This window comes from Lissotriton vulgaris, chromosome 2_1, assembly GCF_964263255.1.
Source record: "Lissotriton vulgaris chromosome 2_1, aLisVul1.2, whole genome shotgun sequence".
Classification (NCBI taxonomy): Eukaryota; Metazoa; Chordata; class Amphibia; order Caudata; family Salamandridae; genus Lissotriton; species Lissotriton vulgaris.
This window is the reverse complement of record NC_141687.1, coordinates 1,725,200,927-1,725,217,832: the sequence shown is the minus strand read 5'-3', so window position 1 is coordinate 1,725,217,832 and position 16,906 is coordinate 1,725,200,927. Positions and strand designations below refer to the sequence as shown.

Genomic DNA, 16,906 nt, shown 5'->3' with positions numbered 1-16,906 from the left:
TTGTTATCATCCTTGTTGTTAACTCTGTCTCTGCCTGTTTGTTCTTGATTACCAGGAGGTCTTTTCTGTTTTTCTGTTCCACTCTCTTTGAGGCTACTACTAAAGATGTTTTGGAGTAGCCCCGTGCTCGGAATCTAGATATCGCTGCTTCTTGTGCATCTAGGAAATCGCTGGTTTCAGAGCAATTCCTTTTGATGCGTAATAGTTCGCCATAAGGGATGTTTTTCACCATTGATTTAGGGTGGTGAGTGGCAGCGTGAAGTACGGCATTTCCTGCCGTAGGTTTGCGGTAGAGTTTAGTTTGTATACTACCCCCTGCCGCAAATACCTCTAAATCTAGATAGTGGACTGACCTCTCACTTATTTCACTGGTAAACCTCAGGTTTAGACTGTTGTTGTTGAGCGCTGCCACAAACCTCTCAGCCGAGGGTCTGTCGCCCCGCCACACAACAAACAGGTCATCTATGTACCTTGTCCAGACCATAATATGGTCAAGACAGTACTCGTTGGTCCCCCCCCAGGCCACGTGCTTCTCCCACCAGCCCACGAAAAGGTTCGCGTAGCTGGGGGCGAAGCACGTGCCCATGGCGGTCCCCCTGATTTGACGGTATAATGTACCTGCAAACAGAAAAATATTGTTAAAGAGACAGAATTCAGTCATTCTCAGTAACATGCGATTATGTTGGTGAAATTGCATGTTCTTCTTTTTTAAGAACCATTCGATCGCTTGGAGTCCATCTTGGTGTCCTATGGACGTATACAAGTTTGCAACGTCTAGAGTAATGAATAACATCTCAGTGTCCCAGTGTATCCCATCAATTATCCTCAGGAAGTCTTGTGTGTCCCTGACGAAAGATGGAAGATCCTTGACGAATGGAGAGAGGTAGTTGTCAATGAATCTAGAGGTTGCTTCCAAGAGACTGCCAATTGAGGAGACGATTGGTCTTCCTGGAGGGTGCTTGATGTCTTTTGTTAGGATTCGGGCTAGTCCTTTCTTTGTGACCATGCTTTTACATCACATGACCGGGGATAGGTGTATAAAAACTAGTCCTACCTTTGGCTCAGTGCTCGATATTGCCAGTGTTTGGATTCCCTTCCTGGTTGTTGGTTGCTGAAACGTGCTGAGCAGAGCCTCCTCTCTGCTGCCCTAATCCTCTGTAGTTGACCCATCCCCTCTCACGGGCTCGTGTAGAGGCTTTCCTTTTTGTTTCCTTGCCTGCCTTGCTTTTGACCCGTTTTTCGTGTTACGTGTTGTCTGTCAATAGAGTGTTAGAGGTATCCAGGTAACCCTTCCTTTTGTTGTCTACCCTTGTCTTTTTGTCCCAGCACCTTGTGTGTACTATTATTGAGGGTTCAGGGGCTCCCGTTCTCTCCAGCGCGTCAAATACGCTGAAGTGCTGAGGTTCGCTGCAAGCGCGAGCGCGTCTCTGTTTGAAGGCGCTTCGCCTCTTTATGTGCGGTAGTGACGTTTTGGGTCACTCCGCGACTGCCTTGTTTTGGGAACGCGCTGAGAGTACAGCGCAACGGAGGGCTCCCTGTTCTTAGTCCTTCCTTGTTCTTTTTTGTTTATCACGGGGTTTTTTCGGTAATGGCTGCACATTAAAGCCTACCTTTTCCCCCTCATTATTCTTTTTTGGTACGAGGATCTTACGCTAAACGGCCCCTTCCCCTGCTGCCCAGTTTCCTAAGAGCAGCTACAGGAGTACATGGTGATTGAAGTTACAGTACTCCTTCTCTTTACAAGGCGGAGCCTGCATGTGCCACAGGTGAGAAGGGTTGTGTGTTTGTTAAAACGTGGTCACAGGGGGTTGGATATATTGGTGTACAGTGCACCTGAATGGTATTGTTCTGTCCTGCTTATACCTAGGTGCAGAAGTGTAAAGATCAAGGAAGCCGGGTCCCGGTACCAACAAGGGTGGAAGACTTGGTGTCTTTTCAACTTACCACCCTCTTTTCAGGTCTACCGGTGCACCCATAGAGTTATTCCTGTGGGTGTCCTGTGGGCTGGGGAAGGGGACTGGTGCATGCTACGTTCCTGCAGTGCTTGGGCTTCGTGGAATCTGACAGAATATCGAGCCCACGTTAATATAGCACTGCCCGGACGAGCATGGATGACGAAGGTGGGGGTACGGGAGGGCCCTCAATGCAGGATATTATGGGGGCGGTACACACCCTACAGGCACAAGTGCAAGAGTTACAACAGGAGAACGTGGGTCTGAAACAGGAGTTAGTGGCGGTAAGGGCTAGAGAACAGTCACAGCATAGGGGACCTAGTCCCGTGATCCAGCCGGCCACTTTCCAGTATTCAGCAGGGGCAGGAGCAAGTACTGCAAGCAGCAGCTCACCCATAGCAGTGACAGTTTCAACCCCTGTAGCAGTACCCTTAGCCCCCCCAGAGAGATTCTCAGGAGAGAGCGAGAAATTTGGTACTTTTATGAACCAGTGCCAGCTTCACTTTATGTGTAGAACAAATGCCTTTCCTGATGATTCCGCAAAAGTTGCGTTTATATTGTCGTACCTGGCTGGCAACCCGGCCCAATGGGCTATTCCGTTAGTAGAAAATAATGACCGTGTGTTGTATAATTATCTGGCGTTCAAAGACTTGATGCGTAACCTATTCGCCAAACACGCGTTCATGCAGGCTAGTGACGCAGAATTGTTGAAATTACGGCAGGGCAGGCAGGACCTGTTGTCTTATATAGCCAACTTCAACCGATTGGTGTCTGAGATGCATTGGCCTACCGAGAAGAGAACATCACTATTCTATCAGGGTTTATGCGAGGAGTTGAAGGATATTGTGTCACAGGTGGTGGATCCGCCTGAGGATTGTGCGGCTTTCATCGATTTTGTGATGAAATTGAATCACAGGGTGACGGAAAGGCGAGGAGAACGTAGTCGGTTGCAGTATTCACGGGGTGGTTACATGAAACCTGAGGTGAAGCCGGTAGGGGAGAGAAAGACCGTTCCTGAGCCTATGGAGATTGGTGGAGTACGGGGTCCTTTGACTCCAGAAGAGAAGAAAAGAAGGAGAGAGAAGAATTTGTGTCTGTACTGCGGGCAGGGGGGACACTTCGCACGTGACTGTCCAGTGAAGCCCTCTGGTGTGGGGTTTGGGAAAAAGGTGGCATGCATACAAGTGGAGCAAAAAGCTGATAGGGAAAGAAAGGCACAGTATGAAGTGGTAGGGGCGATAGATCAGGCTCCCAGACACTTTGTAATTACTGCTCACTTGTTGTTATCAGCACAGAACCGAGTCCCGGTGTCGGTATTGCTTGATTCCGGGGCCACTGGGAACTTCATGGACATCTCGATGGCAGACAAGCTGATGGTTCCGTGTCAGTTAAAGGAACAACCAGAGCCTGTGAGAGCCATCGATGGGACTGAGTTGACGTCGGGGTGTATCACCCGACAGACGGAACCTCTAGGGTTATTGTGTGATAACGGGCATGTAGAATCCGTGGTCTTTGACTTGATTGACGCACCTTCATTCGGCGTGGTACTGGGAGTCCCGTGGTTACAAACACATAACCCCAGGATCGACTGGGTGCAGAGACTGGTTACATTGGACTCGGTTCACTGTTTAAAGAATTGTTATGTTGTGGCGGCAGAGCAGATTGATCCCTTGTCCTGTGCGGTGACGGAAACGGGTAGGATTCCTCCACAGTATTCCGCCTATAAGGATGTGTTTGATAAAGGATGTGCCCAAGGTCTCCCTCCACACAGGTCCTATGATTGTAAGATCGACCTAATACCAGGGGCCCCTTTACCATGCAGCAGGGTTTATGCTCTCTCTGAACCTGAGGAGGTTCATCTGAAGACATATATAGATGAGATGTTGTCGATGGGTTACATACGTCCTTCTTCCTCGCCTGTGTCATCGGCAATCTTTTTTATACCTAAGAAGGAAGGGTCTTTGAGGGCGTGTGTGGATTATCGCACATTGAACTCTGCCACAGTAAAGAACAGATACCCTCTTCCGCTCATCTCCGTGTTACTGGACCAGCTCCGCAAGGCTACAATCTTCACGAAACTAGATTTGCGGGGCGCATACCATCTCATAAGGGTTCGGCCAGGGGATGAGTGGAAGACGGCTTTTAAAACTAAGCATGGATTATTCGAATACACCGTAATGCCCTTTGGGTTGTGCAACTCGCCCGCGGCGTTTCAATTCTTCATAAATGAAGTTCTTGGTAGATATCTGGACCAAACCGTTATAGTGTATTTGGATGACTGTTGTATAAGGAGGACAGGTTGTTTATTCCCCCTGGGTTGAGGGAAGAGGTGTTGAAGTGGTGTCATTCCTCCGCTCTGGCAGCACATCCGGGAGTGAGAAAGACCAAGGACTTGTGTATGAGGTGGTTTTGGTGGGAGTCCATGTCAAAAGACGTTCAGGGGTATGTAGGTGCATGTCCGGTGTGTGCGACTAGTAAACCTTCGCACTGTAAACCCTCAGGACTGTTACAGCCTTTGCCGGTTCCACCTGGTCCGTGGCATTCTTTGAGCATGGATTTTGTAACCGATCTACCTTCCGTCGCAGGCTTCACCGCCGTGTTGGTGGTGGTAGATTTATTCACCAAGATGGCCCACTTCATACCATTTCCCAAACTTCCGACCACAAAGGAGATGGCGGTGGTGTTCATGTCTTCAATTGTGCGTTTACATGGGTTGCCGGAGGTGATCATATCTGATAGAGGGGCACAGTTCGTTTCACACTTTTGGACTGAGTTGTGTGGGGTGTTGAAGACCAAGATCAGTCTGTCCTCGGCGTACCATCCTCAGTCGGATGGTCAGACTGAGCGCACTAATCAGACGATGGAGCAATATTTGCGGTGTCTGATTGCGTCCTTGTCCTGTGATTGGGTAACTGCATTACCCATCGCGGAGTTCGCCTATAACAACAGTGTGCATTCCGCCTTGGGCATGACACCTTTTTTTTGTTCCTTGGGATACCATCTGAGGGCGATGGCTATACAGCCCACGGGACGCGTGCCAGCCATCGAAGACGTGTGTAGGCATTTGGGAGACATCTGGGCTTTGGCCAGAAAGAGCCTGTTAGAAGCAAAAGAGGCCATGAAGGAGCAGGCAGACAAACACCGAATCCCTGCTCCAGCCTACAAAGTAGGGGATCAGGTATGGCTGTCTTCCCGTAACTTGAGGCTACCGGGATCTCGTAAGTTGCAGCCTAGGTTTGTGGGCCCATATCCCATTCTCCAGGTAATCAATCCTGTAGCGATGAAGCTCAAGCTACCTCAGGAGTATAGTGTACACCCTGTTTTTCACACCTCCCTGCTCAAGCCCTATGTACCAACAGACCAGGTGTTGCCACCCCCTCCTTCGGTCCTGGTAGATGGCCAAGAGGAATTTGAGGTCCAGGCTATACTTGATTCCAAGCGGGTCCGAGGCCGTCTTTTCTACTTGGTAGATTGGAAGGGGTATACGAAAGAGGATAGGACGTGGGAGCCGGCAGGGGGGGTTCATGCTCCACGGTTGGTTCGGCTATTCCATAGATCTCATCCCTCCAAGCCTAGACCGGTGGGGAGGATTGTGGGGGGGGGTACTGTTAGGATTCGGGCTAGTCCTTTCTTTGTGACCATGCTTTTACATCACATGACCGGGGATAGGTGTATAAAAACTAGTCCTACCTTTGGCTCAGTGCTCGATATTGCCAGTGTTTGGATTCCCTTCCTGGTTGTTGGTTGCTGAAACGTGCTGAGCAGAGCCTCCTCTCTGCTGCCCTAATCCTCTGTAGTTGACCCATCCCCTCTCACGGGCTCGTGTAGAGGCTTTCCTTTTTGTTTCCTTGCCTGCCTTGCTTTTGACCCGTTTTTCGTGTTACGTGTTGTCTGTCAATAGAGTGTTAGAGGTATCCAGGTAACCCTTCCTTTTGTTGTCTACCCTTGTCTTTTTGTCCCAGCACCTTGTGTGTACTATTATTGAGGGTTCGGGGGCTCCCGTTCTCTCCAGCGTGTCTAATACGCTGAAGTGCTGAGGTTCGCTGCAAGCGCGAGCGCGTCTCTGTTTGAAGGCGCTTCGCCTCTTTATGTGCGGTAGTGACGTTTTGGGTCACTCCGCGACTGCCTTGTTTTGGGAACGCGCTGAGAGTACAGCGCAACGGAGGGCTCCCTGTTCTTAGTCCTTCCTTGTTCTTTTTTGTTTATCACGGGGTTTTTTCGGTAATGGCTGCACATTAAAGCCTACCTTTTCCCCCTCATTATTCTTTTTTGGTACGAGGATCTTACGCTAAACGGCCCCTTCCCCTGCTGCCCAGTTTCCTAAGAGCAGCTACAGGAGTACATGGTGATTGAAGTTACAGTACTCCTTCTCTTTACAAGGCGGAGCCTGCATGTGCCACAGGTGAGAAGGGTTGTGTGTTTGTTAAAGCGTGGTCACAGGGGGTTGGGATATGTTGGTGTACAGTGCACCTGAATGGTATTGTTCTGTCCTGCTTATACCTAGGTGCAGAAGTGTAAAGATCAAGGAAGCCGGGTCCCGGTACCAACAAGGGTGGAAGACTTGGTGTCTTTTCAACTTACCACCCTCTTTTCAGGTCTACCGGTGCACCCATAGAGTTATTCCTGTGGGTGTCCTTTGGGCTGGGGAAGGGGACTGGTGCATGCTACGTTCCTGCAGTGCTTGGGCTTCGTGGAATCTGACAGAATATCGAGCCCACGTTAATATAGCACTGCCCGGACGAGCATGGATGACGAGGGTGGGGGTACGGGAGGGCCCTCAATGCAGGATATTATGGGGGCAGTACACACCCTACAGGCACAAGTGCAAGAGTTACAACAGGAGAACGTGGGTCTGAAACAGGAGTTAGTGGCGGTAAGGGCTAGAGAACAGTCACAGCATAGGGGACCTAGTCCCGTGATCCAGCCGGCCACTTTCCAGTATTCAGCAGGGGCAGGAGCAAGTACTGCAAGCAGCAGCTCACCCATAGCAGTGACAGTTTCAACCCCTGTAGCAGTACCCTTAGCCCCCCCAGAGAGATTCTCAGGAGAGAGCGAGAAATTTGGTACTTTTATGAACCAGTGCCAGCTTCACTTTATGTGTAGAACAAATGCCTTTCCTGATGATTCCGCAAAAGTTGCGTTCATATTGTCGTACCTGGCTGGCAACGCGGCCCAATGGGCTATTCCGTTAGTAGAAAATAATGACCGTGTGTTGTATAATTATCTGGCGTTCAAAGACTTGATGCGTAGCCTATTCGCCAAACACGCGTTCATGCAGGCTAGTGACGCAGAATTGTTGAAATTACGGCAGGGCAGGCAGGACCTGTTGTCTTATATAGCCAACTTCAACCGATTGGTGTCTGAGACGCATTGGCCTACCGAGAAGAGAACATCACTATTCTATCAGGGTTTATGCGAGGAGTTGAAGGATATTGTGTCACAGGTGGTGGATCCGCCTGAGGATTGTGCGGCTTTCATCGATTTGGTGGTGAAATTGAATCACAGGGTGACGGAAAGGCGAGGAGAACGTAGTCGGTTGCAGTATTCACGGGGTGGTTACATGAAACCTGAGGTGAAGCCGGTAGGGGAGAGTAAGACCGTTCCTGAGCCTATGGAGATTGGTGGAGTACGGGGTCCTTTGACTCCAGAAGAGAAGAAAAGAAGGAGAGAGAAGAATTTGTGTCTGTACTGCGGGCAGGGGGGACACTTCGCACGTGACTGTCCAGTGAAGCCCTCTGGTGTGGGGTTTGGGAAAAAGGTGGCATGCATACAAGTGGAGCAAAAAGCTGATAGGGAAAGAAAGGCACAGTATGAAGTGGTAGGGGCGATAGATCAGGCTCCCAGACACTTTGTAATTACTGCTCACTTGTTGTTATCAGCACAGAACCGAGTCCCGGTGTCGGTATTGCTTGATTCCGGGGCCACTGGGAACTTCATGGACATCTCGATGGCAGACAGGCTGATGGTTCCGTGTCAGTTAAAGGAACAACCAGAGCCTGTGAGAGCCATCGATGGGACTGAGTTGACGTCGGGGTGTATCACCCGACAGACGGAACCTCTATGGTTATTGTGTGATAACGGGCATGTAGAATCCGTGGTCTTTGACTTGATTGACGCACCTTCATTCGGCGTGGTACTGGGAGTCCCGTGGTTACAAACACATAACCCCAGGATCGACTGGGTGCAGAGACTGGTTACATTGGATCGGTTCACTGTTTAAAGAATTGTTATGTTGTGGCGGCAGAGCAGATTGATCCCTTGTCCTGTGCGGTGACGGAAACGGGTAGGATTCCTCCACAGTATTCCGCCTATAAGGATGTGTTTGATAAAGGATGTGCCCAAGGTCTCCCTCCACACAGGTCCTATGATTGTAAGATCGACCTAATACCAGGGGCCCCTTTACCATGCAGCAGGGTTTATGCTCTCTCTGAACCTGAGGAGGTTCATCTGAAGACATATATAGATGAGATGTTGTCGATGGGTTACATACGTCCTTCTTCCTCGCCTGTGTCATCGGCAATCTTTTTTATACCTAAGAAGGAAGGGTCTTTGAGGGCGTGTGTGGATTATCGCACATTGAACTCTGCCACAGTAAAGAACAGATACCCTCTTCCGCTCATCTCCGTGTTACTGGACCAGCTCCGCAAGGCTACAATCTTCACGAAACTAGACTTGCGGGGCGCATACCATCTCATAAGGGTTCGGCCAGGGGATGAGTGGAAGACGGCTTTTAAAACTAAGTATGGATTATTCGAATACACCGTAATGCCCTTTGGGTTGTGCAACGCGCCCGCGGCGTTTCAATTCTTCATAAATGAAGTTCTTGGTAGATATCTGGACCAAACCGTTATAGTGTATTTGGATGACATCCTCATTTATTCAGAGAAAGGGCTTGATCATACTGAGCATGTGTTGCAAGTATTGCAGACGTTACAGGAACATCAGTTGTACGCTAAGTTGGAGAAGTGTCAGTTTGGAGCTTCTGAAGTGGAGTTCTTGGGGTTTGTCATCTCTGCTGCAGGCATTCGTATGGATCCCAAAAAGATTCAGGCTATTGAGACCTGGCCAGTGCCTACGAATGTGAAACAGATACAGGTGCTTCTTGGATTCGCTAATTTTTATAGGCGATTTATCCTGCATTTCTCGGATATAGTGGCCCCAATGACTCGCCTCTTGAGAAAGGGTGTCCCTTTTGAGTGGACCAGTGAGACTCAAGACGCCTTTCGTATGTTGCTTAAACAGTTTGTGTCTGCCCCGGTGTTGGTGCATCCAGATCCTGCCCTGCCGTATTACGTAGAAACAGATGCTTCCTTGTGTGCTGTAGGAGGTGTATTGTCACAAAGAGATGATGCCACACGTCATATGCATCCGATTGCGTTCTTTTCCAAAACTTTACTGCCAGCCGAACGCAATTATACGGTGGCAGAGAGAGAACTTCTGGCGGTGAAACTGGCGTTTGAGGAATGGCGGCATTACTTGTGGGGTGCTTGTCACGTGATTACCATCTACACTGACCATAAGAATCTTGAATTCTTTCGTTCAGCCAGGGCATTAACACCACGTCAGATGAGATGGGTTCTATTCTTTAATGAATACGACTTCATTATAACATATAGACCTGCAGCTCAACAGGTGAAATCCGATGCGCTTTCCCGAATACACGTGGATGCCAGAGATGAAGGTACTTCATGTACGAGTAGGGCTATAGTGAGAGAATAATAGGGGCAGTGACAGGGAATGATTTTCCTGCTCTCGTGAAAGACCGATTAAGTCACTTGGATCTGGCCCCTTGGTTAACCCTACCCCAGGTGGTGTTACAAGACGGACTGTTGTATAAGGAGGACAGGTTGTTTATTCCCCCTGGGTTGAGGGAAGAGGTGTTGGAGTGGTGTCATTCCTCCGCTCTGGCAGCACATCCGGGAGTGAGAAAGACCAAGGACTTGTGTATGAGGTGGTTTTGGTGGGAGTCCATGTCAAAAGACGTTCAGGGGTATGTAGGTGCATGTCCGGTGTGTGCGACTAGTAAACCTTCGCACTGTAAACCCTCAGGACTGTTACAGCCTTTGCCGGTTCCACCTGGTCCGTGGCATTCTTTGAGCATGGATTTTGTAACCGATCTACCTTCCGTCGCAGGCTTCACCGCCATGTTGGTGGTGGTAGATTTATTCACCAAGATGGCCCACTTCATACCATTTCCCAAACTTCCGACCGCAAAGGAGATGGCGGTGGTGTTCATGTCTTCAATTGTGCGTTTACATGGGTTGCCGGAGGTGATCATATCTGATAGAGGGGCACAGTTCGTTTACACACTTTTGGACTGAGTTGTGTGGGGTGTTGAAGACCAAGATCAGTCTGTCCTCGGCGTACCATCCTCAGTCGGATGGTCAGACTGAGCGCACTAATCAGACGATGGAGCAATATTTGCGGTGTCTGATTGCGTCCTTGTCCTGTGATTGGGTAACTGCATTACCCATCGCGGAGTTCGCCTATAACAACAGTGTGCATTCCGCCTTGGGCATGACACCTTTTTTTTGTTCCTTGGGATACCATCCGAGGGCGATGGCTATACAGCCCACGGGACGCGTGCCAGCCATCGACGACGTGTGTAGGCATTTGGGAGACATCTGGGCTTTGGCCAGAAAGAGCCTGTTAGAAGCAAAAGAGGCCATGAAGGAGCAGGCAGACAAACACCGAATCCCTGCTCCAGCCTACAAAGTAGGGGATCAGGTATGGCTGTCTTCCCGTAACTTGAGGCTACCGGGATCTCGTAAGTTGCAGCCTAGGTTTGTGGGCCCATATCCCATTCTCCAGGTAATCAATCCTGTAGCGATGAAGCTCAAGCTACCTCAGGAGTATAGTGTACACCCTGTTTTTCACACCTCCCTGCTCAAGCCCTATGTACCAACAGACCAGATGTTGCCACCCCCTCCTTCGGTCCTGGTAGATGGCCAAGAGGAATTTGAGGTCCAGGCTATACTTGATTCCAAGCGGGTCCGAGGCCGTCTTTTCTACTTGGTAGATTGGAAGGGGTATACGAAAGAGGATAGGACGTGGGAGCCGGCAGGGGGGGTTCATGCTCCACAGTTGGTTCGGCTATTCCATAGATCTCATCCCTCCAAGCCTAGACCGGTGGGGAGGTTTGTTGGGGGGGGGTACTGTTAGGATTCGGGCTAGTCCTTTCTTTGTGACCATGCTTTTACATCACATGACCGGGGATAGGTGTATAAAAACTAGTCCTACCTTTGGCTCAGTGCTCGATATTGCCAGTGTTTGGATTCCCTTCCTGGTTGTTGGTTGCTGAAACGTGCTGAGCAGAGCCTCCTCTCTGCTGCCCTAATCCTCTGTAGTTGACCCATCCCCTCTCACGGGCTCGTGTAGAGGCTTTCCTTTTTGTTTCCTTGCCTGCCTTGCTTTTGACCCGTTTTTCGTGTTACGTGTTGTCTGTCAATAGAGTGTTAGAGGTATCCAGGTAACCCTTCCTTTTGTTGTCTACCCTTGTCTTTTTGTCCCAGCACCTTGTGTGTACTATTATTGAGGGTTCGGGGGCTCCCGTTCTCTCCAGCGTGTCTAATACGCTGAAGTGCTGAGGTTCGCTGCAAGCGCGAGCGCGTCTCTGTTTGAAGGCGCTTCGCCTCTTTATGTGCGGGAGTGACGTTTTGGGTCACTCCGCGACTGCCTTGTTTTGGGAACGCGCTGAGAGTACAGCGCAACGGAGGGCTCCCTGTTCTTAGTCCTTCCTTGTTCTTTTTTGTTTATCACGGGGTTTTTTCGGTAATGGCTGCACATTAAAGCCTACCTTTTCCCCCTCATTATTCTTTTTTGGTACGAGGATCTTACGCTAAACGGCCCCTTCCCCTGCTGCCCAGTTTCCTAAGAGCAGCTACAGGAGTACATGGTGATTGAAGTTACAGTACTCCTTCTCTTTACAAGGCGGAGCCTGCATGTGCCACAGGTGAGAAGGGTTGTGTGTTTGTTAAAGCGTGGTCACAGGGGGTTGGATATATTGGTGTACAGTGCACCTGAATGGTATTGTTCTGTCCTGCTTATACCTAGGTGCAGAAGTGTAAAGATCAAGGAAGCCGGGTCCCGGTACCAACAAGGGTGGAAGACTTGGTGTCTTTTCAACTTACCACCCTCTTTTCAGGTCTACCGGTGCACCCATAGAGTTATTCCTGTGGGTGTCCTGTGGGCTGGGGAAGGGGACTGGTGCATGCTACGTTCCTGCAGTGCTTGGGCTTCGTGGAATCTGACATCTTTGTGCACCTTCGGCAGGTGGTAATATGTGGGAATGATTGGATGTTCGCAATATAGATATTCGTATTCATTTTTGCTCAACATGCCATCATCTCGCCACATTTTCAACAGTCCATGATATTCTAAGACACATTGCTCAAAGTCTTTCTTGTTAATCGTCTCGTAGCAGTCTCTATCCTCCAGTTGTCTGAGGGCCTCTAGTTTGTATTTATTTTTGTCAAAGATAACTATGTTCCCTCCCTTGTCTGAGGGTTTGATCTTTATTGAGTTATCTTCCTTGAGCGATCTTATGGCTTGCCACTCCATACTTGAGATGTTGGAATTTTTACTTGAAATTTCCACTTTTTGGGCAGCTAATTTCTCCAGGTCCTGTAAAACCGCATCATTGAAGACATCAATGGCGTCATGTGTGGCGTGAGGTAGGAATCTCGACTTTTTCTTGAGGTTACCAGGATCCCGTTTTTGTAAAATTCCTTCCCTCCTGAGTACCTCACTTGAGCTCGGTAGGTCTTCAGTGCCGGCTAAGGAGTGTGTGATCTGGAGGAGGGGCAGATCTTCGTCGATGAGATCATTAGTTGTTCCGTCGATAGAGCCAGTATTCGTTGCTGGGTCTGATGATGGACGATTAGCATAGATTTTGTCCAATTTTAATTTTCGAACAAATTTGAAGATATCAATCCTCGTTTCCACGGGGTCAAATTTGGCAGTTGGGCAGAAAGTCATACCCCTACTCAGTACTCTTTCCTCATGGGTCGTGAGTTTTCTCTGAGAGAGGTTTATTATGGTGTTTTCTTGCTTTAGCGTCTTCCCCTCCGGCCCCTGCTTCGGGTCATCATGGGTGCAGTATCTTGAGCGGCCCCTTCTGCCCCGTCTGGTTTTCCTCCTTTTTTTGTGGATTTTTTCGCCTTCTGAGGTGGGGGACGCTGTCTTGTCTCCTGCAGGACCTGAAATTCGTCTGGAGTGGGTCCCGTGTTTTGTAACCCACTTGTCCTGGGCGCCTCATCTTCAGATGCCGAGACCTCAGATTCAGAGGTAACATATTGTTTTGCCTGTTGGGTTCCCTGGGCCAGCCTTTTTCGTGTTGCGTCGAATTTCTTCGCAAAAGTAAGTATCCTGCCCGTTAGGTAGTCTTGCTCGTCCCTTTGAAACTTCGTTTGCTTCCTCTTTTTGATTCCGCCCTCATATTCTTTCAGACGCTTTTGCATGATTGCACGTAATTCTTCGGTGCTCTTTGTGTCTTTTTCTTTTGCGATTAGATCTTCTATTTTCTGTATTTCATTAAGGGCTTTGTCCCTATCGCTCCATGCATACTTAATGAGCAACAGTAGCATGCCCTTGCTTGAATCAGCTGTGTAGGCTGCCCAGTCTTTCAACAGCTGGGGATCTGGGTTTTCATAGGAAGGAATGGTGAAGATGCGTAGGCCTCTGGGGACCCTGTTACAGTCTACATATCTCTGTAATGACGTCGCTTCCCACCACTTCCTAATTTCTCGTTCTTGGATTTTTTCAAGTTGGTGAAAAAAAGTCTGTAAGTTGTTCAATGGTGCTTGGGACGACTTTACGGTTTCTGGTCTTTTTGTAACGGTATTCAAACTCTTGAAGACATCATCCGCCTCTTTCTCCCTTTCCGCAATCAGGGACATAATGTCGAGGGAGTCCGTGGCACTAGCGTTGACCGCTGTGTTGATCTCAGCGATATCTTGGTATGGGGTTACTAGAAAGTCTCAAGGGGGGTCTGTCAAGTATGCTCACAGCGGGACTGAGGGAAATAATTAAAAGAACATTCTCCGGGTACTTGTGCAAGCAGCTCTTACCGTCTTCCGACGTCCCAGATATATATATGTGTGTATGTGTGTGTGTGTGTGTGTATATATATATATATATATATATATAGCAGCACATATCGACTCGATGAGGTCGACAAAACGGCAAGCACGCAGGTATCCGATTTTGTTAAATATTTTATTGCAAACCCCCCTCACCCCAGACAGACGCGTTTTGGTATCAAAGCTTCGTCAACATATATATATATATATATATATATATATATATATATATATATATATATATATATATATATATATATACACACCTTGCTAGTGAGGTGGCGTGCACCCAATCTAGAACTCGAACAGTAGCAGGAAGTTTTGTTTAGTTTCTGGTCTCCCTCACTCACCACATATTTCGCTCCTCCACCCTTCCAGGAAGATCCCCTTGGCTGCACAGGCGCGCACGTAGGATGAGATGGCTGCGCACATGCATTCCTCAGTCTTCTCGCAGTTGCAAGTGTCGAACATGCAGTTCTGGAAAGAAAGAAACGCAGTTGCCCAGTTACAATTAAACACAGGCCTCCCATCAGCGTGTTTAAGCCCCACCTTATTTTCAGTCGCGGCCTGTGCAGGCAGGGCTGGACTGGGAACCACAACCGGCCCTGGCAAAGTACTCGGCCGTGCTCCCCTCCCCTCCCCACTTGGGGGGGTGGCGATGCCGCCGAGCTCTTTGCTGATGCTGGTTTTCGGCCGATTTTGGTACAGGGCCGATTTTGCAGCTATGCTGCAAAAACAGCCCTGTAACAAAAACGGCCCCCAGGGGCCTAAAACCGGCACCCACCCATTCGGCGCACCAAGGGATTGCCTGGTGCCCGCTATGGCCAGTCCGGCCCTATGTGCAGGTAAGATCGGTGGGGCCAGGTTGGGGGGTTGGGTTGGGTTGGGGTGGGGGGGATTTCGACGGACGATGTCGAGGGAAAATTAATTCTTTATTTAATTTTACCTCTTCATCGTCCATCGAAATACCCCTTCACCCGGCCCCACCGCTCTTACCTGCATGGGCCACGGCTGCTTATTTTTCATCATAATTTACTACTTCTTCGTTCTTTTGCACCTCAGGTCTTTTGATAGCTGATAATCTCGGATATGCATTATCAGAAAACAAGACTATATATTCAAAACATTACGACTAAAACCCTTGTGCGATAGCCTGTAATGTGACAATAATTGTAATTTTGAATGACTCAAAAGCTTTATGGGCACAACACCATGATGAAACTCGTGACACGAACTGTGATAGTGACCGTTTGCTCCTCCTCCATTGGCCTTACCTGCATTCTAGTGTGCGCTAAACTCGCATGACTTATGTGGGCAAGCTTGCTGTTCACATTCTGTGGAGAGATCCCACGGTTTAAGGCAGAATCCCTAAAGTTTTCCATAAAAACCTCCCTCATTCGTTTTCTTGTTTGCTGCCATTTGTGTTTAGAAGGGGCATGATTCAGCAGTGCCAACTGGTACTCAAATACATATTTCGCCTTGGGTAGGGTGTGTACTCGTATTTGTAAGCATGAAAAATGTACGACAAAATAAGTCCCTTGCTCAAAAATGCCCTTTGCATGAATAGAAGTGATGTGTCAAGTGCGAAGTTGTATGGCATTAACCAAGTATGCTGGCGCTAGCAGAGGAAAGCAGGGCAGCGGAGGCCGGCAAGACATGGCTACTATATGGGCATGAAAAGCTAGGGTTTAAGATCCCAACAAATTGTATGATGGGAATAAATGACTCTCAACTATTGCACACCAGCTGAGAATGCCAACCTTGGTTTGACTCACCATGTTACATCAACTCACCTTCTCGAAAGACGCTGGAGCCAGGAAAGCGTGGCAGGGTTCGAAAGGTCCCATTGGGTCTGACAGCATCTCGCAGTGGTGCTCAGCATACTCGGCTGCACATAGAAAGAAGGAAAGAAGAGGTTATGCCCCAGAAGCACGGATTTCATGCAATCGTCACTCCCAAGCCACCTCAGTCCAGGTGTGTATGGCTAACGGTCTTTGACACTGTGTGTGAAGATGGGGAGGTTCAGTGGAAGTCAACGAGTAATCAGCACAGCTGAAGAGGTGGCATGCTACACACATAATGGCAGTGATTGAAAACCACTCCATGTTTACCGTCAACTGTTAACATGGATAAAAAACAATATTCCCTCACACTTGGCATTCGTGGGCAATGCCTACACAACCAGGCACACCGGAAGGGCAAGAAGTCACAAAGTCACGTGTAGCTAACTGACCTGAGTCGTAGACTCTGGTGACAGTGGGGAGGAAGACTTCAAGGAAAGGCATATGCTACCAGAGTCCAGCTTTCCACCCCAGAACCCCATGGGTCCACTCTGTAGGCAGCACATGCGAGCATTTATGAGCCTAGAAAGGTGCCAGGTAATCACCACACAGAGGGCTCCAGCCTTCCTCCTTTGAAGATACCATTTTTCAAGACTACACATACCATTCTGTACACTGGAGGCACACGGATCCTCATGGATGTTTTTCACATTGGGACAGTCACTTTGTGTCTTCCAGTTGTTACCAAAAGAAGCGGCAGTGCCCTCCACCACTCCGCTCAAGGTTTTGAAATCATCGGCTTGATCTTTGTTGAAGTTTCCGCAGAGACCTTTTTGAGAAAGCAAGACAAAATTGAATTGCAGTCAGAACGGTGTAGATAAGCGGTCAGTAGATGGGCAAAGGAGCTTTATATCAAGAGCAGAGGGAGACTTACCACAGGTCTTCCCCTCGAAGTGTGGCTGGAGCCTGATCCGAACTTGCATAAAGAGCTTCACTTCGATCTCAACCTGGAGGCCAAAATTTGTGTCCACAATAATATAGGAGGAAGAGGGCTTGAACAGGGTAACACCATCTGAGGGCACAGAATGCGACT

The 16,906-nt window shown here is 48.9% G+C and overlaps 1 protein-coding gene across 1 annotated transcript in view; it reads right to left on the bottom strand.

Annotated features, from left to right (window-relative positions):
• LOC147733192 (uncharacterized) overlaps positions 1 to 16,906 on the bottom strand; it is a 77,830-nt gene that overhangs the window by 38,594 nt on the left and 22,330 nt on the right. The window contains exons 14-17 of the mRNA XM_086957734.1: positions 16,748 to 16,885; positions 16,478 to 16,642; positions 15,826 to 15,920; positions 14,383 to 14,509 (exon numbers count right to left, since the gene is read on the bottom strand). Of these exons, the coding sequence (XP_086813860.1) occupies positions 14,383 to 14,509; positions 15,826 to 15,920; positions 16,478 to 16,642; positions 16,748 to 16,885 (525 nt within the window). The remainder of the gene's footprint in view (positions 1 to 14,382; positions 14,510 to 15,825; positions 15,921 to 16,477; positions 16,643 to 16,747; positions 16,886 to 16,906) is intronic.